The 24,089-nt window shown below is 42.8% G+C and overlaps 1 protein-coding gene across 1 annotated transcript; it reads right to left on the bottom strand.

Moving 5' to 3' along the window:
• Positions 1-5,506: 5,506 nt before the first annotated feature.
• On the bottom strand, positions 5,507-23,448 carry LOC126266592 (transmembrane protein 70 homolog, mitochondrial). Its single transcript, XM_049970905.1, has 3 exons — positions 23,232-23,448; positions 22,816-23,145; positions 5,507-5,761 (listed from the first exon to the last, which is right to left on the bottom strand). The coding sequence occupies exons 1-3, from the start codon at positions 23,370-23,372 to the stop codon at positions 5,570-5,572; spliced, it is 663 nt and encodes a 220-aa protein (XP_049826862.1). The 5' UTR covers positions 23,373-23,448; the 3' UTR covers positions 5,507-5,569.
• Positions 23,449-24,089: the final 641 nt, after the last annotated feature.

Below are 24,089 nucleotides of genomic sequence, written 5' to 3'. Positions count from 1 at the left end.
ACTACTATCGAGTGTCTTCTGCACTTCAGCAGAGAGTTTTTCACCTGAAGAATCAATGAAGTCCCACAGCATTGGAAATGATGAATTGTTATTTTTCTGTAACTGCACTGCCCACAGCTGCAGTTTGTTAATTGTAGCTTCAATTTTACACTCAACCTGCACAATATTAACATTTCTTCCTTACAGGCTTAAGTTAAATTCACATGAGACAAGAGAAAATATGCACCAAACAGGCCACTCTTCACACAACCAACCAAAATCACACAATTTCTCACTTGAAAAACAATGCTGCTTGTCTAAAAGAAACAAACATACTTAATCGTGCAGCTCAAAGAAATGACACAGAACTTTCCCTCTTGACGAACAACGTTCTTTAGTATGTAAGAAAAGCTGAGTGTGTTCACTGCCAATTTCTTCACATAAAACTGTGAAAAGATGGGAATTTAGAGAACATGATTTAATGAAATTAACACATTTTGTAACTTTATCCAGAACATACTCCAAAACCTCAAGAATTTTTCTCACTGCTTAAGCTTATCTGTATATGAAGCAATTAGTATACTACTTCTGATGCTAAAGGTTTCACTCGAGTCATTAGACCCCCTTCCAACCTGTAAAAGTATCCTAACAAAGAAAGAATTTCTCTTGCTTGAAGTAGTCCTATATAACAGATGACCAGCTTCAGGGCAGTAATTTAGTAAAGTAGGGAAATATTTAGATTTTAATTTCTATTTTTTTTAGTACCTAAAAAAATATGTCTTGAATAACAGCACTAAGTTATGTTTTATTACAGCACATTTCAATTTTTAGGCGTCGCGGACCCTCTCGCTAGGAATCGCACACACCTCTTTAAGAAACGAAGCTCTATGCAATAAGATTGCTGGTATACGTGGTATGAGTAAAATTTTGTGATAAAACTGCATCTATGATTAAGCAGAAAACTAACCATGTATGTTTAATTACAATCATCAGCATTTAAATCCCATTACTTGTTTTTGCGATGTGTCATAGAAATATTTACAGTGACAGTGTTATGTAGCTTATGTCTAACAGTCACTTTCCAAGTAAATTCACAAAGCTCATCCCCTGTGGCTTGTTGGGTAATGTTCCACACTAAAAAATAAAACTTATAAAGATAGAACCCAAACTGTTGTGGACTTGTCAAGAAGTTCTCCTATAATCTTTTCATTCAAGATCTTATACCATTGAGATTGTAGTGTAGGATGAATTTTGGGGTCCTTTTTGAGCTCATTCATTGTAGATGCTTTTTCCAGTTGTTTTGGTAGTTTTGAATATAATGTATGAAGGTTTCCATTTTAAGTTCCTTCAACACATCTTCATTTGTTTTGTGATCACATTTGGTATAACCAACTATTTGTGTCAAGAATTTCATTTCACAGGCTGTTTGTCTTTTCTTTACACTCACTGTCCCAGCTATGCTGCAGTAGCACAGGTCTTATAAAAGCACATTCTGGTGTGCTTCTGTTCTTCGGAGGGGAGGGGGGGGGGGGGATAGTACACCATTAATTACTTCAATTGTATGCATTGTGGCTTTTTCAGTTATGTCAGTTATTTGCAAAAAGTAAAGCACCTAGATTTAAAAAAAAATCAATGAAGACATGTGGCATTTGTCTTCACTCTTGAATAATTTTATTCATATAAATAACAGAAAAGGGTGGTGAAAGATCACATCCTTGTCGAACTCCTACATGTATTCTGCTTTACTCTGATAATTTGTCCTCTTTCTTCACACAAATTAAATATGTTCTGTAAATTTTGTGTGTGTTATCGATAAGTTCCTGGGAAACTTTAATCATCTGCCAGAATTTGTAATAATTTCCGTTGACCTTATCAAACAGTTTTTTTTAAGTGAATGAAGGCAATGTGTCTTTCTAGATGAATTCTCTATGCAAAAGACTATGCAGGGTGAAAAGTATTTAAACCGACAAACTCTGGGAGGTTTTAAGGGACATCACAACAAATATTTTAAAACGTTGGAGGCCGTATTACACTCTTCAGTTGATAGAGGCCGTATTACGATCTTCAGTAGTTAGAGGGCATATTACACTCTTCAGTTGTAGGCAACTGCTATCCACCAGTGTAGTAGTGCATTGTCACTGTTTACTAATGGAGCGATACATCTGGAGAGAGTACACTGATATGGTAGGTGCATACTACATAGTGCATCACAACGGACAAGCTTCACAGCGGATTTATCAACAACAATATCCTAATCGCCCTATCCCGCATCATATGACCTTTGATGTTGTGTACCAATGTCTGAGTGTGACCAGGTCATTTAGCAGATTAGCTGGACAGGGATGCTGTCGCACGGTAAGAATGCTGCAATTTGAGGAAGCTATCTTGCAGCATGTAGAGGGGGACCCTTCAATCAGCACTCGTGCAATTGCACGTCACATGGGAATGAATCAGACGAATGTAATAACAGTCCTTCGAGAGCAATTGTTATATACATTTCACTTACAGCGTGTCCACAACCTGGAACCAGTTGATTATCCACCCAGAGCACAGTTTTTGCAGTGGTACCTGGAACAGTGTGAAATGCATCCTACATTTCCATCCTCTGTGTTGTTTACCGATGAAGCAGTGTTCGGACGTGATGGAGTCTTCAACATGCACAATTCACATGTTTGGAGTGAAGATAACCCACATGCCATGGTTACTAGTGCTCATCAAGTGCAGTTCATCGTTAATGTGTGGGTCGGTGTTGTTGGAGACTGTTTAATTGGGTGGTATCTGCTACCTAGTTGTTGTCTCTTGGTCATAAAAAAATGGAAAAGTGTTTGTTGGTTTAATTAATTTGCTGTCAGAGAAATCTTCCTTTACCAGTTTAAATACTCTTCATAGGAAAAAATGACACTAGGGAAAAATATTTGTCTTGTTCTCCCCTACAACCTCCCAGAGTTTGTCGGTTTAAATACTTTTCACCATGTATAGCCAGAGCAACCACAGCTGTGAATATGCACCTTGGAAATCAGCAAATCTATTCAGTTGTATGAAAATTCTTTTTACTGGACTCATCACAAAAAGGAACCCAATAAAATTGAAGACATTTTCTAATTTCTAAGATGAATTTTCTGTGTTTTTCTAGCCGCAGTTTCACTGAAAAATGGCCACCCACAGCATGATCTTTCTTTTTGAAAGCTCCTCCTCATGTGCTTTCGTAACGTCTATAGAATTTACTTTTGATGATGTTGGCAGAAATTTTATATGCCAAATTCAGTAACCTTATTCCTCATTAGTTAACACAGTTTTTCAAGTCTCCTTCTTTGCAGATAGGAATAACAATTGATTAAGTCTAGCCTTCAAGGTGATCATCCCCTGGCCAGGTCAAATTTAAGAAGAATCTGTCTATAAATGACTTGCTTACATACTTAAACAGCTCTAGATTGACTGAATCTTCACCCGGGGCTTTATATTTTTTTTTTAGAATTTAATTAACACTTCTTTAAGTTCACATTTATATATGTTTTCTGTTCCTCAGATTAGAGGGAGCTACAAACCATGTCAGTTACCTATATTAAGGATGGCTGAAATAACCTCCAAAGCTGGTCCAAAGGCTATAAGGCAGCAGACGCATCATTGGACTTGCTCCCTATCAACCAATAACCAAGTGGAAGGACAAGAAGTGATGCTTTCAAGTGTCATCTGGGAAATAATCGGATTGTCCTCTGGAATCCGTAAAGCACAAACTTGATTAATTCCAAGTTAAAACAAGACACCATCCAGAAAATTGCTGCTGTGCACCAGCAGCAGTGAGTTTGGAGGGCGGGGAAAAAAAGCAAAAAACAAAAAAAGATCTCAGCTAGCACAGCACAAACAATGTTTATCCGATTTTCTTTGATGCAGAACTGAATTTAGACAAGAGAATGGAAGAATCATCAGTGGAAGTGGCTACGGCAGGAGGATCGCCAAGTGTAGATTCACTTGTCACTATTGTTAGCACCCATTGTGACATTGCTGTGAAAGAAGTGGCAGGTGTTGATGATTTTGTTTTATATATTAATGTATTTCAGTGTAGAATAAAATATATAGTTTGATGTATTAATTGATACGTACATAACTGACTTACCTTCATACATGGTGGTCAGGAACAGTCTGAAAAACCTGTAAGGGTGATGAAGGGTACAGTGTGTCAAGAAAAATATTTTAAGAAAAAAATTTGATATGTTGTTCTGTTTCCAAGTTCATTAGCATTGAAGTTAGCTATCAGGCTGTTGCGTTAGCAAATTCAAGCGACGCACCTGAGATGGTGCCACCAAATGTGTTCTTCTTTGGTTTCCACACAAGAGAGCAATACAAAAATTGGACTTGGGACGGTATTAGAGATACAACCCAAACCAAAGGCTTGGTGCACTATAGTCTCGTGCTCTATCAGCTATGCTACGAAACAAGTGACATTAAGTGTATCTGGCGGGCAGCATGAAATTGCACACTACAGCTCAATTGGCTAACTTCAATGCTAATTAACTCAGAAATAGTGCAACATATTGAATTTTTTCTTAACAATTATTTCTCAGCGAAGCCTAATCTAACCATAATGTACAATATTTCAACTGTATGGAATAATTGGCATATAGCTGGCTTAAAATTTGAAATATGTGTCGAAAGGGCTTTTCGCAGACACTCCTCTCCCACCTCCCCTCCCCACCATGAAATGATGATCGTGGTAACAGACTGACCTACACTGTAGCCTCGTGTCAACATTCATACCATATTTAACATATCTTGTTGTATGTAATACAAAAACCGAAACTGGAGATAAAGTCAGAAAATTTATATTAGGTTATATACAAGTCTCTGACAAGTATTGTGATGCATATAATGTACATAAATTACGAGAAATGAAAGGGGGGAGGGTGCCACCCCGCTCTATGTAACTCTTGTCAAATGTACAATAAATATGTAAGGCTTTGAAAGGAATCTCTTATAGCCTAAAACTGAATAGCTAAGTTGACGAACAAGTTACATACTTCGACATGAAACAAATTTTTTAACTCAGAATAAATTTCTACATGTTTAATAAATATTTTTAAAGCTGAAATTTAAAACTGAAACCATCCATTAACAAAGCTGCATAAATTGAAGTGAAATATTTCATTTTGCTATAGGTGGTTATGCCAAGACGCGCACTCTCTGATACACTATGTTCGACAGTTGAACATGATGGCTTACGCACATGTGGTGTCCAAGACATTAGGGTGGTTGGCAATGCCCATTAGCTGCCACAACAAGACGTTCAGCTGCACTGTGCCTGCAACCACACAACAAGGCATTCAGCTACACTGTACCTGCAACCAGCCATTGCTGGCTGAGCTCCTGGAATGAGTGTGGAGGATAAACAAAACGGAAAATCCAGTAAGTACTCACCTTCAATAATTTATTAGTGCTAAACAGCACTAAGCAGAGAAAGGCACTAAACTGGTAGACATGGGGAATTTCCCAAAATTATACATTAACACTTGAAGATTACACTCACATTAACTACTTTCAACATAGTCACTCAATTTATTTCAGTTTATTCTCAATACACACTGGTGTGAATTTATCACGTTTTCTTATCATTTTCCAGGTCTCCAAGCTTCAAGTCTAGAGGTTTGTCATATCCCATTATACGAGCATAATGCGATTTGTCTTCAAACATCCTAGGATCAACAAATAGAGGAATACCTCTGACATGGAAGGAAGAGAACATGCCAGGAACTTCTGGTACTTCGACATCCTCTGGGCGAAATATTATCTGAAAACAAAGGTAATGGTGTATAAACTGGAAATAAAAGAAGGTTTACACACCAATATAAATCTATTTGCCAAGCTGCTTATGGCAGACACAAATGTAAATCTTAAAAAGTTCTATCCTGTGTTTAATTGCCAATTTGTTACACCAACACAAGCAGACCTCTCTGCCTTAAGTTCTGTCTGAAACCCACGAGTATAGTTCACAAGTACATTTCCTATGATGTGTCATGCACTCTCCAAATTACTGACCCCACTGACAAACAATATAGTTTAACTTAGCATACAAGATAATCAAAGCATGGAAGTGATCAAACCACTTCTCTGGTCAACTTAACCTACTGATCCCAGATGTCTGCTTTGTCTCATGACGTAACACGATGCAGTGTGTGATGAAATACATGCACAAACAGGGCAAGGACATACTGCTGACATTTTTATTTATTTTAAGCATATTTTCTGGAATGCAGGTTTTGACTGTGAATACGAAATCTTAGTTCTAGTGGTACACTGAATTGTACCGTAGCTCAAGACTTAGGTTAGGTCAAAAGGTGAAAGTTTTGCTGTAAGTTGGTGAAGAGCCGTACCTAAGGCTCTGCCTATTATTCTGGCACACAACCCGGAGTAAACCAACATCCAGGCAGACTCTACACTGCTCTCCAACATTCCTTGGCACAGATATCATATCAGCCACCACAAGACTTATTTTTCACACAGATTTGTTGATTCAAGACACTTTTAAAGATCAGTTCACACAAATGTAAAAAGCTGGTATGTTCCTTTGTTTCATGGTGCACTCTGTGGCTTGTTTTGTTTTAGGGTGCAAACACAACTAGGTTCATACACACCCAAGTCAGAACTGTAGAACACAAAGGAAAAAAAAGGTGAAAATGTCTACATATTAAGCCCAATTCATGGAAGGAAAGACAGCTAAAAACAGGAACTTGGAGAAGGGACCATAAAATATGCCATAGGGAAATGAAGTCCCTGAACTAAAGATTAAATGTCCTTTGCCATATTGCTAAACCGCAGTTGACAGCCTGTGCGTTGTTCGCTAAAATGGACAGTAACTCAGATGGCAAACATAAATGAGAACATAAGTGGTTAATAAAAGGGCATTCTGTCAGGAAATAGCAAACCATCAGAGGTTGAGGGCGATGAGCACATAGTAGTGGGGCAGCACCACTTAACAAATGGTGAAGGTTAAAAAGACAGTGCCAAAATGCAATCTAGTTAAAATGATCTCATGGTGAGATGGCTGACAGGAGGTTGTCCAAGCCAATGGGAGATGTTTAATTCCCACAAAGGGAGGACCAATGGTGATGCCACTTGCTGACAGACGGCAACACAGTGATCATCGGAGGGGGTGGAAGAACTAGTGGGTCGAGGTACGAGGACTGCTGCCTTGGCAGCAGCCTCATCTCCCATCAGACCAATGTGAACAGGAATCCACATAAACATCAAAGTAGTTCCATCGAGAGTGAGCAAATGGTAGCTTTCTCGCACCTGTTGCACAAAAGGGTGGACAGTGTACAGCATACCAAGGTTCTGCAGGGCACTGAGAAAGTCAGAGCAGATGACACAATTGAAAAGTCTGTGTCGCAGGTTGTACTGTGCAGCCTGATACTGGGTGAAGATCTCTGCTGTAAATACTGAGCAGTGTTCCAGAAGAAGATACCAAAAAACATTGAAAGGAGATCCCGACATGACGGTCAGTCCGAGAGCCATCTGTGTGCACAAAGGTACAATCGTGAAGTTCCGTGTGGGGATTATGAAACTTACAGCGACGAGAGCAAGGCTGGAGTAGTGTCTTTAGGAAGCAAATGAAGGCCATCGCCAACAAAGGCCACCGCATGAAGCCAAGGTGGTGAAGGGTTCACATCCATCGGAAAAGTGGCAGGTAGCGTGAAGTTAAGCTGCCGGAACAAGAGCCGAAAGCAAATTCCAAGATGGAACAGAGAAGAGAGACACACCCTGTACTGGTGATCAAAGGAGTCATCAAAGGAGGAGGTGTAGGATGGGTGGCTAGGTATGGCAGACAAAGGGCATTCATATCTGCCAAGGAGAAAGTCACAGTGGTAGTTCAGCTGATTCAGCACATGGACTCTCAACCAATGGATGCCACAATGGTGGGTAGTATTGACACAGCCTAAGTGGGACAGATGTGCAGATGCATAAACAAAACACCCATAGTCTAGTTTCAAACAGACAAGGGACTGATACAAACGGAGGGGGGGGTGATCCAATCCGTTCCCCAGGAACAACCACTAACAACACATAGAACACTGAGGGATTGTGTACAGCAGGCAGCTAGGTAAGGCACGTGGGAGGACAAAGAAAGTTTCCTATTGAGCATAAGCCCCAAGAATTTCGTAGTTTCAACAAATGGAAGGGCAACAGGCCCAACATGTAAATATGGTGGAAGAAACCAACTGTGCCCCCAGAAATTCATACAAACAGTTTTGTCAGAGGAAATGCAAAACCATTGTCGATGTTCCAGGAGTAAAGATGATTGAGACATCACTGAAGATGCCGCTTAAGAGACAAATCTGTGGACAACTGCAACAGATTCCAAAATCGTCAACGAAAAGGAAACTGGTGATGCCTGGTGGGAGACAGGCCATTATAGGGTTAATGGCAATACCAAAAAGTTCAATTCTCATGACGGAACCCTGAGGCACACCGTTTTTCTGTGTAAAGATGTCCAACAAGGCAGAATCACACTACCTTTAAAGCTAGGTCTTTTAAGAATTCCTGAAGGAAATGGGGCATGTGGCCATGGAAGCCACACATGTAGAGAGTACGGAGGATACCAGTCCTCCAGCAGATGTTGTAGGCTTTTTCCAAATTGAAAAAACAAGGCCACAGTCTGGTATTTTCACAGAAAACAATTCGTGGCATGGGTTGACAAGGTGACAAGATGTTCAACCACAGAATGGCTTGCTCGAAATCCACACTGTGCAGAGGTTAGTAAATTGTGAGACTTGAGCTACCATACCAGCCGGGCACGAATCGTACATTACAAGACCTTGCAAACACAGCTGGTGAGAGAAATGTTGCGATAACTAGTATGGGTACGACAGTGACTTCAAGCCAGCATCTGAGAAACGTACCCTCTGCCCAGATGCGATTGCATAGGAGGAAGTGCTTACCTGCAAGATAAAGGTTCTGCAGCATCTGAATGTGAACATCATCTGGCCTTGGGGCAGGGGATCGGGATGAAATGAGAGCATGATTTAGCTGCATAATAGTAAAGGCGGCTCACGATTCTGAGAAGATAATGGTATTGCCTGACCCTCCTCTACTTGTTTCCAATGGAGGAAGGGAGGGTGGTAGTGGTTGGAGCTCGAAATCTCCACAAAATAGCAGCCCAAGGTGTTGGAGATAGCAGTAGGCCCTACTACGTCATCATCTGCTACTGTCAGGCTGGTAAATGGGGAATGACCTCGGTCCCAGACAGCCGTTGGAGGTTGGCCCCAGTGAAGATGGTATGGTGCTGTTAAAAGAACCAGTAGAAGAAATACAGCTAGATTTTTTGCTATCCCGAAGAATGTGATGACACTTTGTATGCAACTGTTTGTAACGAATATAGTTGGCCATCATAGGATGACAATTAAAAATTCAGAGAGCACATCTCTGCATGCGAATTGCATCGTGGCAAGCCTCAGTCCACCAAGGGACCGGGATATGGTGTGAAAGAGAGGAAGTGTGAGAAATGGTACGTTGTGTATATTTCCTGGTCATCGCAACTGGGGAAATGTATACTGAAGGTGGTCAGGAAGGAGTAAAGCCTTCAGTCAGTCTTAGGAAGTTGCCATTTGGGTGTGCACTTAGGTGGGGTAGGAGTCAGCACACTTATAGCATGCGGGAAATGGTTGCCTGAGTACATGTCATAGAGAATGGACCATTTTATATGATGGGCAAGCTCGGGAGTGCAGAAGGAGACATCCAAATGGGAATATGTACAAGTGGTGTTGGAAACGAACGTTGGTGCTCACATGTTAAGGCAGATGAGATTAAAGAGACTGAGAAGGTCAGCCACGAGAGTTCTGGGCGAGCACCAAAGGGGACATCAGCATTCTCCGTCTGTTGATCTGTGGAGTCTGAAAAATGGTTGGCGGTGCACAGTGGCACGGTGGTCAGCCAGGCAAGGGTATCACATGGCGACACCGTTGAAGAGGTTCTCCAAGTCGGCGAAGGAGAAGACCGTTTGCCTTTGTTAGGCTTCTTGGAGCCTTTCTGTTTGGCGGAGTAGGGCCCCGATGTTTGTTGGTTGGAGGGATGTAGGAAGTCTTCATGGGAGTATTCCTTCTGTCCTTTCCGGCCTGCCAGTTGTGTAGCAGGTGACTTTGCCCTGAGAGGTGAAGGTTTGGTGTCTTGTTGCACAGCTGCAGAAGATGATGGGTATGCTGTCATGATACTGGGCAATTTCACAAGCACAGTGCTGAATTTGAGATTGCAAGTCTGTGTTGCCATGTTCTTCATGGAGCGAGATGTAGCAAGAACAGTACTGTAAGTGCCAGACGGTAGAATGTAGGGTTTGCAACTAGCCAACAACTTGTGAGGGTTTGGATAAGGCACTTTTTCCTTCACCCATGTCTCCTGGACAGACAACTCATTGAGATATAGAGGATGATTTTGGGAAAGGCAGGTGGCATGGTCGCCATTGCAGTTGATACAGTGGGGAGGAGGAGGTGGCCAATGACAATCGTGGGTATTCCTAACACAGGTTATACATTTGGCTAGGTATCTACAGGACATTCAAGTGTAGTTGTAATGATGACATTGGTAGCAGTGCACTGTGATAATTTCATACTCTGCTTCGATCTTTGATGGAAGCACTACTTTATCAAAAGTGATAAAAAGAGTGAGTGTGGGCACTAAGGATGCATCTACCTTATTCACTACCTAATGGACTGCAATGACACTCTGATCAGAGAGGTACATTTGGATTTCTACCTCGGTCAGACCATCGAGCAGCACATGGGAAAAATTCAGCAATTGATGGGCCTCAACATGAACGGGATAGCCATGGAGGAGCAAAGCTGCAAGCAGTTTTTGTGCCTGGGAATCAGAAGTAGTCTCCAGAAGCAAAGTGCCACTTCGTAAACGAGAACAGAATTTCACAGGCCCAGCAATTGCATCAATAACTTCCGAATTGTAAATGGATTTGCTGTAGCAAAAGACTATCTTCAGTATGTGAAACCATAAGGAGCTGTGGTGCAGCTTGAAGGGTCTTTGATCGTTAGCTTCATTCCGTTTACATCTGACAGGTATTGACCGGGAAGAAAATAATTGCTCATTGGGAGAAAATCCCCCATGACTGCCAGCATCACAGATGCCACGCTGCTTCCAATTGCCAATCCCCCCTCCCCCTCAGAAGGAGGTGCCCCTTCCTTTGGTGATTGTTCACACTCAGGTCACACTTCCCAAACACCTGACGGAGGGACCATTCGGCAATTTGGGAAGGTAGCAGCTCAGACAGTCATCTTTCCCTGGGCCTGGCCTGTACCAGGGGGTACATGTGAACCCTACCTGCCAACCCAGGAGTCTGAGAATTACGCATTACCCAGTCACCTGTTACATGTTAGATGCATGGGCTCGCCTTCAGGAGTGCACAAGAAGGAAGAAGAAAAAGAGGAACCTCAAACACCAAAGCAGAGGAAGGACAGGAGAGGGGGAATGAACAAGAGGATAGACATGCATCACGGAAGGGAAACGATGTTGCAAAGACTGGGGCCCCGTAGTAGCCAAGCAGAGTGAGCGAGCCCCTTGGATGGGACAGTATGACATGCCAGCACATAATACTGTATGCTTAGCATTCAAGAGACTCAAAGTTTCCCCCTTCCACTGGTCATTTCTGTTTGACTGAGAGGAAGTAATGTCACATATAAAACACTGTTGAAAAGGACACACATCACTTTTACTTATGAGCATTCCATCATGAGAAGAATTTATCTATAGGATAAATGATATCATCAACATGAATAATCACAAGACTGGCTATTCTCCCATACAAATTTTAGTTGTTCCACTGATTTTTTTCTTCTTCTTAGATGATTCATAATGTATATACAATAGCATACTAAACTTTTTAAATTCATGAATTAAATAATTTCATTACTTAGTAGTGAGGAACTTCAGTGAATACTTCCATCTTATAATAATAAATAATGCATCAAAGCTTTAACAAGATACATAATTTCTACACTAGTGTATATATTTCTCACTTCATTAGCCATCAAACATAAATACTGAAATCCTTGTTATTGAAACTGTACGTGCGAAATGGCAACAGAAGATGAATGATTATTGTTGTAACCTGTTATGACCGTGACCCGAACGGACGTGGGGTGGCTGAGAAAGCATGGCGGGAGCAAATGGAGAGTGGGCTGTGCGCAAACAAATGAATGCAAAGGACGGACAGAAAACAACGATGGATGATGGAGAAAGACCTTACGACGACAACACGCAAAACACATCCATGATTAACGAGATCAAAGTATGAGAAACACGCTGTCTTGTCAAGGCGATGCGCCGAGACTCACTGGCAGAGCGAGAGGCCGGCTCTTAAATATTATATTGGGGGGGGGGGGGGGCTGCTATTGGCTGCTGGAACCACGTGTTCCACTGTGGCGCCCTCACACTACGTGCAGGCCAGTGCGCGCGCGCCGCCACAGCTTACGGCACGATGATGCAGAGGCCTCTAGGGGTCTTCGACGTCCATGACGGCTGGCAGGGATTCAAATTCCTAGGCGCACGGTGCCAGATCCCTTCCCCCTGAAACTTGCGCATAGGGGCGGAAACACCCCGGACGGTGCTGAGGTGGGCGGCAGTGGGGAGAGGAGCCGGGCTCATCAACCACTAGTGCCGGGGAGGAAGGGATGTCTGAGGTATCCATGGCAGCTAATCCAGAGTCCGGAGAGGGGGGGGGGGGGGGGGGCAGCCATCGATCCACCCGGAGGTGGAGAGGGCCGGCGGCAGGCCCACCGGGAGACGGCAACCGGGTGCAGGGATGGAGACTCTAGGACCACGTCCGCACCTGAAGGAGGTAGGGGAAGAGGCAGCGGTGCGAGTCCCGTGGGTGGAGCTGATTATGAGGGCGGCGCTTCAGCCGTCTCGAGGTCTGCACTGACGTCACATGCCGCCCATGGGCCTTGACGACTGTGGCGGGCGTCCAACCTGCCTTGCACCCATACTAGTGTGCCCACACCGCCGTGCCAGGGGCATACCACCATGAGGGCTAGGAGCGTGGGCGGGAGGAGGATGGTGTCAGCAAATGGAGCACGAAGGAGCTCTGCCAGACTGCATCCGCCAATTGGCGTAGTACAATAGGTGCTCAAAAACTGGCTGAGGGCCGATGTGGTTGGAGATGTGTCGACAGCCCTTGTCAACTGCTGTTTAAAAGTGGGGACAAGCCACTCCACCACACCATTGGACGAAATGTGGGAAGGGTGGAAAGTGGGCGGGGGGGGGGGGGGGGGGGCGGCTACGAATATATTTGATACTGTTGGCCTGACAGAAGTCGTGGAAGGACTACTCTGTGAATTGGGGACCATTATCAAAGACCAAAGTGTGTGGCAAGCTCTCAATAGCGAGAACCTGGGCCAGGGCTGTGAGTGTAGCCTCCGTGGTGGTGGACGCCATGCGAACAACATATGGGAATTTGGAGTAAGCATCAACGATGAGCAACCAGATGGACCCCAAAAACGGGCCCGCAAAATCGACATGGATGTGATCCGAGGCTCGGCGAGGCGCAGGCCAGAGTGTAAATGACTGAGGGGGGCTGGCCTGGTGACGTGCACAGACAGTGCACCCACGGACTAGGTGCTCAATATCGCCATCGATGCCGAGCCAATGCATGTGCCGGCAAGCCAAAACATGCCGGCAAGCCAAAACATTCTGGCAAGCCAAAACTTTCATACGAGACATACCCCAGTGCCCACAGTGTAACAAACTGAGCACCCGAAGCCGCAATTCCGCAGGGATGACCACTCGATAGGCATCCAACTCTGTGGCCAGCAGAAGGACATCATCGACCATGAAGAGCCTGTGGGACAGATGGCACCAGGGGCTGAAATCGGACTGCATCTGACGAGTAACATAGGAGGGCCACCCATTGACCACATAGTTGAGAACCTGCCGCAAAACATGGTCGCGGCAGGTAGCCACAGCAATGTGAGCAGCCATAAGAGGCAAACCGTCCAGCGCATCTCGGCAGGCGGAATCAAAGTGAAAGCAGAGAAACTCCTGCTGGTCAAAGGCAGGATTGGGGCCTGTCGGGAGATGTGACAAAGTAGCCGCGTTAGCATGGTGGGCTTATACCAGATGGTGTAAGTGTAATTACCCAAAAACCATGCCCAGTGCTGGAGACGTTGAGCTGTCCGTTCTGGAAGGTGAGAGTGGTGTCCGAAAAGTGTAACCAAGGGTTTATGGCGCGTCAGGAGGGTGAACTTTGCCCAAAAAAGAGATAGGTGTGAAAGTTTTGGACAACAAACACGATCGCCAGGGCCTCCTTTCCAATCTGGGAGTAGTTCTGTTGTGCTGGGGTCAACGTCTTGGACGCATAAGCGATGAGCTGTTCGGAGCCATTGGCATCCTGATGTGCAAGGATGGCCCCAATGCCATATGCCAATGCATCAGCCACCACAACCAGGGGCGGACTGGAGAGAAGGGAGTAAGGCAAGGGGCAGACTTCAGCATTGCCTTTAAATGAAGAAAAGCCTGGTCACACACAGGAGTCCAATCAAAAGGTACCCCTTTGCAAATGCAAGTGATTGAGGGGCTGAGCAACGGAGGCAGCCTGGGGCAAGTAACTTTGCCAAAGCACCTGGAGTTCAGATAAGTTCTTGGGACAAGGAAGGGCCTCAATGGCCGCGACATATTGACCCAAAGGGCGAATGCCATCTTTGCTAAGCCAGTGGCCTAAGTATACAACTCCATTCCAGCTGACAGCATAAACCAGCAGACTGCAGAGCATGAAATAGGGCACTGAGGTTTTGCAAATGTTCCTGGCGGGAACGCCCACTGACAAAGATGTCATCCAGATAATTCACACAGGTGGGGATAGGCTGCGTAAGCTGCTCCAGGAACGGCTGAAAAATGGCTGGCACCGAAGAGACACCAAAGGGAAGGCGCTTGTACTTGCACAAATCGAAAGGCGTGTTGATAACCATGATGTTCTGAGAGTCGGCATCCAAGGACAACTGGTGGTATGCCTCCCCCAGGTCGATCTTTGAAAAATACTCTCCCCCCGCAAGCTTGGTGAGAAGGTCTTCCTGTTGGGGAATGGGGTAAGTGTTGATGAGGGACTGAGCACTGACTGTAGCGCCGAAGTCCCCACACAGTCGAAGGGACCCACTGTGTTTCCATATGACCACAAGTGGCACCGCCCAGGCACTGTATGTTACAGGCTCCAGAACACCAGCGGCCTGGAGCCGATCCAGTTCCTGCTTGACAGCCGGCTGTAAGGCCACTGGAAGGGGCCAGGTCTGGAAAAAGCAAGGCTGCGCATCCGGCTATAGGGTGATGTGCAACTGAAAGCCGGAAGCACATCTGAGATCCGTTGCAAACAGCAACGCAACAGCGGAGCAGAGATCGTCCAAGTCCTGAAAAGGAACAGCCATCGAAACGACCTTAACTTCATCGGAAATAGAAAAGCCAAACAGTTGAAACGCATCCAGGCTAAAAATATTTGAAGCCGACGGATGGTCGATGACAAAGAGGGTAAGAAGCCGGTGAACACACTTGTGCGTTGCCTGGATGACGAACTGCCCACAAAGGGGAATGGAACCATCTCTGTAGGCGACCAAACGGTGAGAGGGAGGCGACAACTCAGGAGAGCCCGGCTGGGTATATGTCGCCATATTAATCAGGGTGATGGCCCCAGTGTCAACCTGAAAACTGACATTCTCTGTGAAAATGCGAAGCGTGAGGAAAAGCTTCCGCACTCATGGGTCATTCTGTGGGATGATCGATTGCACAGCATGGACTGTATCTTGAGGCCCAGGAGGGGCAGGACTGGAGCGAGTCGAGCGACATGACAAACCAATCGAATGTGGCCCTCCTTGTTACACAGAAAGACATTTCCAGCGGTGGGGAAAATCAGCCTGCGAATGCGCAGTAAAGCACTGTGGGCAAGATGGAAATGGGCCATGCGACCGGCGACAAGGGGCGACCGAAGGTGCCGATGCCATAGACATTGGACAACGATGAGTCCCGATGGTGCTGGCCTTTGTCGGCCGGGCCACGTCGACATCGTGAGGGCGGAACTCGCCGTGACACTGCGATTGCCACCACCTGCGGTCGCGCCATAAGAAGCTCGTTAGCCACTTGAGCAATTTCAAAGGAGTGGGCAATGCGGAGACTCTCTTCCAAGGAGGGGTTGTCAAGTTTCAACGCCGCAGTATGGACCTCAGGATCGGGAGCCAGCTGAGCCACCACATCCCGGATCAGGGAGCCCACATACGAAGCCTTATACTTCCGATTGGTGCACGTAAAATTGCATTAATGGCTGAGACCCTGCAATTCCGTGACCCAGAAACGATATGTCTTGTCAAGGCGATGCGCCGAGACTCACTGGCAGAGCGAGAGGCCGGCTCTTAAATATTATATTGATGGCGGGGGGGGGGGGGGCTGCTATTGGCTGCTGGAACCATGTGTTCCACTGTGGTGCCCTCACACTACATGCAGGCCAGTATGCGTGCGCCGCCACAGTTTACAGCGCGATGATGCAGAGACCTCTAGGGATCTTCGACGTCCATGACATCTGGCAGGGATTCAAATTCTGCGGCACGCATTACCAGACATTATGACGAAAACAATGTTGGGCTGGAAAACTCAATGATGGTGGTACTCGCACCACCAAAAGATATTAGTTTAGAAAAATAAACCTTAAACGAGATTACAAAATTCACAAAGACACTAAACAGTAGTAATTTTGATGGCTGGTTTCTAGCAGAATATTGAAATCTCTTGCAGGCTTGACATGATTACCCATAAGCTATTTTTCTGATCACTCCATGACTCAAGACTTACTCCCTGACAGATTAAATAAGCTGTAATAACAACAATCTACAAAACTGAACATAAACAGCAGCTACTTCTAATTACTGACCTATTTTACTTCTTCCACACTTTTCAAATGTATCTTAGACAGTAGTTTATGATACAATACTCACTTAAGTGAGCAGAATTCTTAGTTTGGCTTTCATAAAGGGTTCTTCACAAAGAAAGCAATAAAAGCTTCACAAATAAATTGGTAGCAGACCTAAATAGGAAAAATTATTGTGTTGGCATATTTTGTGACCATCCCAAAGCTTTTGATTGTAAGGATCACAAAATTCTATCTGACACTTAACTTATGTCATCGTATCCCTCTTTTATGGATGGAGTCTCACTGTCATAATAAGAAGCAGCAAGTCTTACCGACAGACTGTGTCACAAACATGTAACTAATCTCAGATTGGCGAAACTTAACATCTGGGATGCCACAAGAATCGCTACTGGGCCCGCTTTGTTCTTTTTCTGCACGGATGACCTTGCAGTGACTTTAAAGGGTGGTTAATGTATCTGAAATGTTTGTTGATGAAACAAACATACTAATCAAGGGGCCAAATTCAACTTTAGCAGACACAACTCAAATGATAACTGAAAAAACCCACAAATGGTTTAAAGCTAACAGTTTAAGCTTTTATCTCTCAAAGACTATTATGTAATTTCCAACAAGTCATAATGACCTATAAGCACCAAAAGTGGACATTAATCCTCACAGTCTACACGAAACATTGTAAAATTCATTGGTGTGCAGTTGGATGATAAGTTAAAATTGAATGAAAATGCAGATAAACTAACTGAGAGCTCAGATCAGGATGTTATGAGCTTGAAAGCAACACTTGTTGTGTTGCCTGTGGCAGTGCGCTTGAGGGAAATGAAACATTTATTCATCAGATGTGAGCAGTAAGAATACTGTTTAACACAGATTATTATTCATCTTGTAATTCCTACATTCACTTCCTAATTCATTTCCTCCTTAACAGTTTTTATTACTGATAACAAAAATCAGTTTCAGCTGAACTGTGATTTACACTGTCACATAAATAAATGCTTCCTGGTCTACATTTCTGAGTGGCAGGAAAATATTTAATGAAGTCCCACCTAACACAAAGTAAGGAGTCTGGACTTTCAACCAATTCAAAAGAAAATTAAAAACATACCTTATTAGTCACCCTCTCTACAAATCATCTGAATATCTGGATTTAGGGATTGAAAAGTTCTGTTAGCTACACTATGTGATCAAAAGTATCTGGACAACCCCCCCCCCCCCCAAAAAAAAAAAAAAAACAAAAAACAACAACATAATGTTTCTTGTATTAATAGCATTCTGCTGCCACCTACTGCCAGGAACTCCATACCAGCAACCTCAGTAGTCATTGGACATCGAGAGAGAGTAGAATGGGGCACTCCACGGAACTCAAGGACTTCGAACGTGGTCAGGTGATTAGGTGTCACTTGTGTCATGTCTGTATGTGAGATTTCCACACTCCTAAACACCCCTAGGTCCACTGCTTCCAATGTGATAGTGAAGTGGAAACGTGAAAGGACACATACAGCACAAAATTGTAGAGGTTGACCTCGTCTGTTGACTGACACAGAGACCGCTAGAGTTGAAGAGGGTTGTAATGTGTAATAGGCAGACATCTATCCAGACTATCACACAGGAATTCCAAACTGCATCATGATCCACTGCAAGTACTACGGCAGTTAGGTGGGGAGCTGAGAAAACTTGAATTTCATGGTCAAGTGGCTGCTCATAAGCCACACATCACAGCGGTAAATGCCAAATGATGCTTCGCTTGGTGTATGGAACATAAACATTGGATGATTGAACAGTGGAAAAACATTGCATGGAGTCACAAATCATGGTACACAATGTGGCGATCCGATGGCAGGATGTGGGTATGGCGAATGCTCGGTGAGCATCATCTGCCAGCGTGTTTAGTGCCAAGAGTAAAATTCGGAGGAGATGGTGTTATGGTGTGGTCATGTTTTTCATGGAGGGGGCTTGCATCCCTTGTTGTTTTGCATTACATTATCACAGCACATGCCTACAATGATGTTTTAAGCACCTTCTTGCTTCCCAATGTTGAAGAGTAATTCAAGGATGGCAACTGAATCTTTCAACAGTATCAAGCACCTGTTCATAATTCATGGCCTGTGGCGAAGTGGTTACACGACAATAACGTCCCTGTGATGGACTGGCCTGTACAGAGTCCTGACCTGAATTCTACAGAACGCCGTCTTCATGCCAGGACTCGCTGACCGACATCGATACCTCTTCTCAGTGCAGCACTCCGTGAAGAATGGGCTGCCATTTCCCAAGAAATGTTCCAGCATCTGATTGAACGTATGCTTGTGAGACTGAAAGCTGTCATCAAGGCTAATGGTGGGCCAACACCATATTGAATTCCTGCATTACTGATGGAGGGCACCACGAACTTGTAAGTCATTTTCAGCCAGGTGTCTGGATACTTTTGACCACATAGTGCATATGGCAAGTAGCAGTGCTTCATTGTAAAGCTACATGACAATATGCGATGTGCTGTAAATAATATTTACAAGTGCAGATGAATATTTTCTTTGAAAACTAGCATTCTTATGCAATTCCACCCATCCTCTGACCCGTGACACAATTGTGTTATGTTTCATCATGGTGGTGGTACAGTGTTTTTAACTGGGTCATGTAGCATTTGGTCACACTCTTTTGTTCGTATGTTTATATTTCAAAGTTGTTTGTTAGGTATGTTAGCGAGTCATTTTAAGTTGGGTGTCAGGTTGTTATTGGAGAAGTTTTTTTCTGATTTGCTAGTGAGTTACTTTGATTTTGCATATTGCGGCTGACAGATTCATATTTGGAGTTACTAGTGCTAGTTCATGTATATCGAAATTGGTGGCAATGCACATTTTCTGTGAAGTTCAGGGTTTTTTTTGTTAGCGTTTGTAAACTGTGTTGAATTGTGATCGGTAGTATTGTAGATACTGGTTTACCATTGTTGGTTGAGTTACATTTTTGATATTGGTTATGTGCGTGAGTTTTAATCTGCTGTACAGTGGACTTAAGTTTCAGGTACATAGGAAAAGTGAATGTTTGGATAATAGATTTGAAAATTTTAGTGTGTTGGTTTTTGTTATGTGAGCTTCGTTTTAACTGCCATATAGGTCAAGCGAAATGTTTGGAGTGGGCTTGTGGGTTCATGGCATCGACGACTTCAGATGAGCTACATAGGTCAAGTGAAATTTGTGATACTGGGTTTTCGAGTTGTGTGGGAAAACCTGATGTCGAGGGATTCATTTGAAATATATATGTGATATGAAATTTATGGTAACAATGATTTTGATTTCTTCTTTTTTTGATTGTCAGATGCTGAGAACTTTGTGTACTTGATCTTTGGGTTAATATCTGTTTTGGACTGGTGGTGTTATTCTTATAGTCGTACATTTAGCCTGTCCCTGCCGAAAGTCCCCCTACTTCCTGCTGTTGTTCCATTAGTTTCATTGTATTGCTAGTGATAAATGATTTGCATGATATTTATGTTTGTTCATAGGTGTAATGAGTGACATCATGGTCATCATGTTGTACACACTTCAAATACTTATGTCTGCCACACTGATGTCACTGGTCAAAACAGGCAAGTGGGACTGCAATTTTCGTTTTGCCGAGCTACCAATAGTAGCAGCTTTAACCCCCTCCCACAACGTAACAAGCAGTCTCAAATTTAGCTGTCATAAATACGAACAGCATTAAGCAGTACATGGATTGTTCGCTGTGAATTCAAAACACACATTAAGTTTCTAATATTTCCTTGTCTTTTGTTAATTTTTACCACAATTAATTCCACATTACTGAAGGTTGTCCTCGATGGGACCTATTGAGCATAATGGATGAATGAATATGTCCCAGCATAAAGAATGATCGTCTTGCTGTAACTGTGTATGCCAGGAGGAACATCCTAACCTTAATGCAAGTATGGCTTGACCAGTTGAGTAGTGTACCACTAGGACACACAGTTTAAACATGCAGTGACAATGTGACATTTTGTTAGTCATACACTCCAGGCTTAAGATCTTCTCTATTATCAAAGGAGTAAAATTTGAGATGATTTCTTTAGAAGAGAATGTTTGGCAAAAAGAGGAATTACCAAGAAATATTTGTAATACCATATTAGTACGACAGAGTGCAACTGTTTTCAATTTTGAACTGTGTACTTAGGCTTGGACTTTTTTCAACTTATCCACATAGACTTGATCACATTTTATAACAGACTTGTTCCTGTGCTCTGACAGAACATATTACATAAGAGAAATGACAGAGGGAACTAGAATGATCTTGCAAATCTTTACACTTACTAAATACCATAAACCAATTAACATCTCTATTCATTCCTTTCCATTCTCAAAATATTTCTGCATGTCATTTTGTGTAAGGGTCCTCAGATTTGGTGTTTTACACCTGTCAGAGGATGACACATATATAATAAACTGCTGTTACGTCAACATGCTTGGATCACATTTAGCACCGCGCAAGAAGACAGAATAATGTGAGTTCTCATCATTGCTTTATCAGATGTTATACATAAAAAATAATGCAAGTCTGTTAAGTTATGAGCTTTTGTTTCTGCCTATGTTACCTAACTACTCTAAGGAATTCATGAATTTTATGTAAACTTAGTGGAGCATTTACACAAATCAGTCAAAAATTCGACAGTACCCTCCCATTCAGCTTCAATTTACAACTCTCTGGACTTAAATGTCTTGTCAGAGGCAATGAATACGCCACCTTCATGTCTCTTACCATAGGCTTTCTCTTACTTGATATGCATTATGGAACACAATGGACGAATGTTCTTTTGGTTAAGTCAGAGACAAATACTGCAATAATACTGTGCGCATGCTCACAGTTTATACCGACATTTTAATTAAATATTTTTCCTACCTTGTGTTAAAAGCTATAAGATTCCCTGTCTTGTTCTCACTTAGTAATGCACATATAAACCAATATCATTTTGGTGACTATTATTTAAACATTAAGAATCCTACAACTTTCTTGGAGATATTACCATAATTTTGTTACACAGAAAGGTAACTTCATTGGCTGATGGCACAGAGGGCCAATTTACATGGCGTATTTTTGCAACCATGTCAAAACTGTTCCACATAGTATGTCAGATATGAGACAGGCATAATACCATCAAATTTCAAGAAGAATATGATGATCCCAGTATCAAGGAAGGAAGGTGCTGACGAGTATTACCAGTATCACTTTAGTAAGTTATGCCTGGATCATGCATCGGTTATATACATAACAATCAAACTATTTTTAGAAGCCAACTTTGGGGGAACATCAATTTAAGTTCAGAAGAAACACAGGAACACACAAGGTAATACGGGTCCGATGAATTATCTGAGGAGATATATAAAATTACTTTGTATCTCATGTTTCAACAAATCGAGTAGTAGGGGCCAGCCGACAACTAACTTTACATCATTCTTGAGTAGCATGTGCTCAGTGTTGCCTGTATTGAAGGTACATACAGAGCATTTTCGTACATAACGCTGCACACTGTGCACTGCCAATCACAGTTATTTTATTTCAGTTATAGTAGGATAACAAAAGTAGGCCTATTTGAGAACATGGAATGGACTACACTCCTTAAAATACAGTGAATGGACGTTATTTACAGCTTTCACCACACTGCTGTTATAGATATCTGAGAGAGCCAGTAGATGAGATGAGAGGGAGTCAGGGTTGTGTAATTTTGGTTCCAATTTCATACTAGCAAGGGCATCCAGTATTATTTTGTATTGGTCTCATAACGGTATGGCCTAACATATTCTCTCCTTAACTGAATACAATAGTATCGTGTTATAGAAAACTGTTCCATAAAATGCTTCCTGGAAACGTTTAACATTCAATGACGCAAATATTTTGTAATCATGTGGCAAAGGGTTGTAATTTGCAACACAAATATTGACGGTTTCGTTGGAGAATTGTTAAGTTACCTTTTTTTCCTTCAGAAAAAAGTTGTACACTACAGCAGTATAAACTTCCCTATCTGGCGTGTATCTAATCTCCGTCACATACTTTTTTGTTATCCAATGCAATAAGAAAGGCGTTACGTATGTGAAACATCCTATAAATCCGAGCATTGCAATGGACAGCGGCAAATTTCCGAAAGTTGTTGCATGTTGAATAAGGTACGGCTGAGCAACCAGACCGCCTGCACTAGTAACCAATGAAAATAACTTCACTCCTCGAATCTGCTGTGCCAATGGTCCATGATACACCTTAACATCGGTTTGTTGGGTACTTTGGTTCCTTGCAGCAAAAACCTGAAATAATAAGCTATTGTCAGAAGTGTCTATGGTAACGATGCCAGTGATGTGCTTTAATTACAATGGATTTCTCATGGCTGTACATTTATCGTTAATAGTCGATGGTTCAACAACTGTCTCTCGCAGAAAATACTTTTTCGCAAATTTCTTGACAGCACACACGCAACTCGCAAAGTCTCCATTTCTCTACTCCTCCTAAGATCTCGATGACCGAGATATACCATTGAACAACGAATAGTTGGAGGTGAAAGAGATGTTTGTTAAAACGTGCACTGTTCTGATACGTTCAATTGCCACTTGCAACTACAGTGACGCCAACGCAGGTAGCATGACGGCTCAAACTGCAGGAACGTGTTCTAAAATTTCACACGCTGAAATGAAGATTGAAAACGTGAAGTACCAATATGAAGCAATTTACAGGAATTGGTCGGTCATTATTGCTGCAGTATGGCCAAAGTAATAGGAATGAATATCACAAGTGCTGGTTCCAACAGAGAATGACTTGCAAAAAAGAAAGCACGGCCTAAGATTAAATGATACAATAGGAAACAAAAGATATAACCGATACTAACATATTATGAACTGATAACACCTTTTCTGAAATAAAGAGATAATGTTGTATTACTTGTTAGAAAGTTGACGAATATGGGTGTATATTAAGAGTTGTTAATAGCCTGAAGTATAATTTTAAAGGCAATCAAGCTGATATGGCATCTTTCTAGCCCTCACAAATTGCAAAGAAATAATTAAAATCATTAGGTCTTTAAAATCTTCCAGTTCCACAGAGCATGATGGCCCCAGTATTACTGTATTAAAAGTGTACCGACAAAATGTCTCTGTAGCTCCGTCTGTAGCTGTAAATAGTAGAATAGGATAAGATACCTTCCCAGAAACACTGGAAATAGCTCAGGTAACACCAATCTTTAAGAAAGGAGATAATC

The sequence above is a fragment of the Schistocerca gregaria genome, chromosome 4, assembly GCF_023897955.1.
Source record: "Schistocerca gregaria isolate iqSchGreg1 chromosome 4, iqSchGreg1.2, whole genome shotgun sequence".
Taxonomy (NCBI): domain Eukaryota; kingdom Metazoa; phylum Arthropoda; class Insecta; order Orthoptera; family Acrididae; genus Schistocerca; species Schistocerca gregaria.
This window is presented reverse-complemented; position numbering and strand designations above follow the sequence as displayed.

Coding starts and splice junctions, on each gene's coding strand:
- LOC126266592 (XM_049970905.1), bottom strand. CDS start 23,372: ATGGTATATCTCGGTCATCGAGATCTTAGGAGGAGTAGAGAAATGGAG. Junction 23,146..23,231: donor ATCGACTATTAACGATAAAT/GTACAGCCATGA, acceptor TTATTATTTCAG/GTTTTTGCTGCAAGGAACCA. Junction 5,762..22,815: donor TTTTTCTGAAGGAAAAAAAG/GTAACTTAACAA, acceptor CTTTGTTTTCAG/ATAATATTTCGCCCAGAGGA.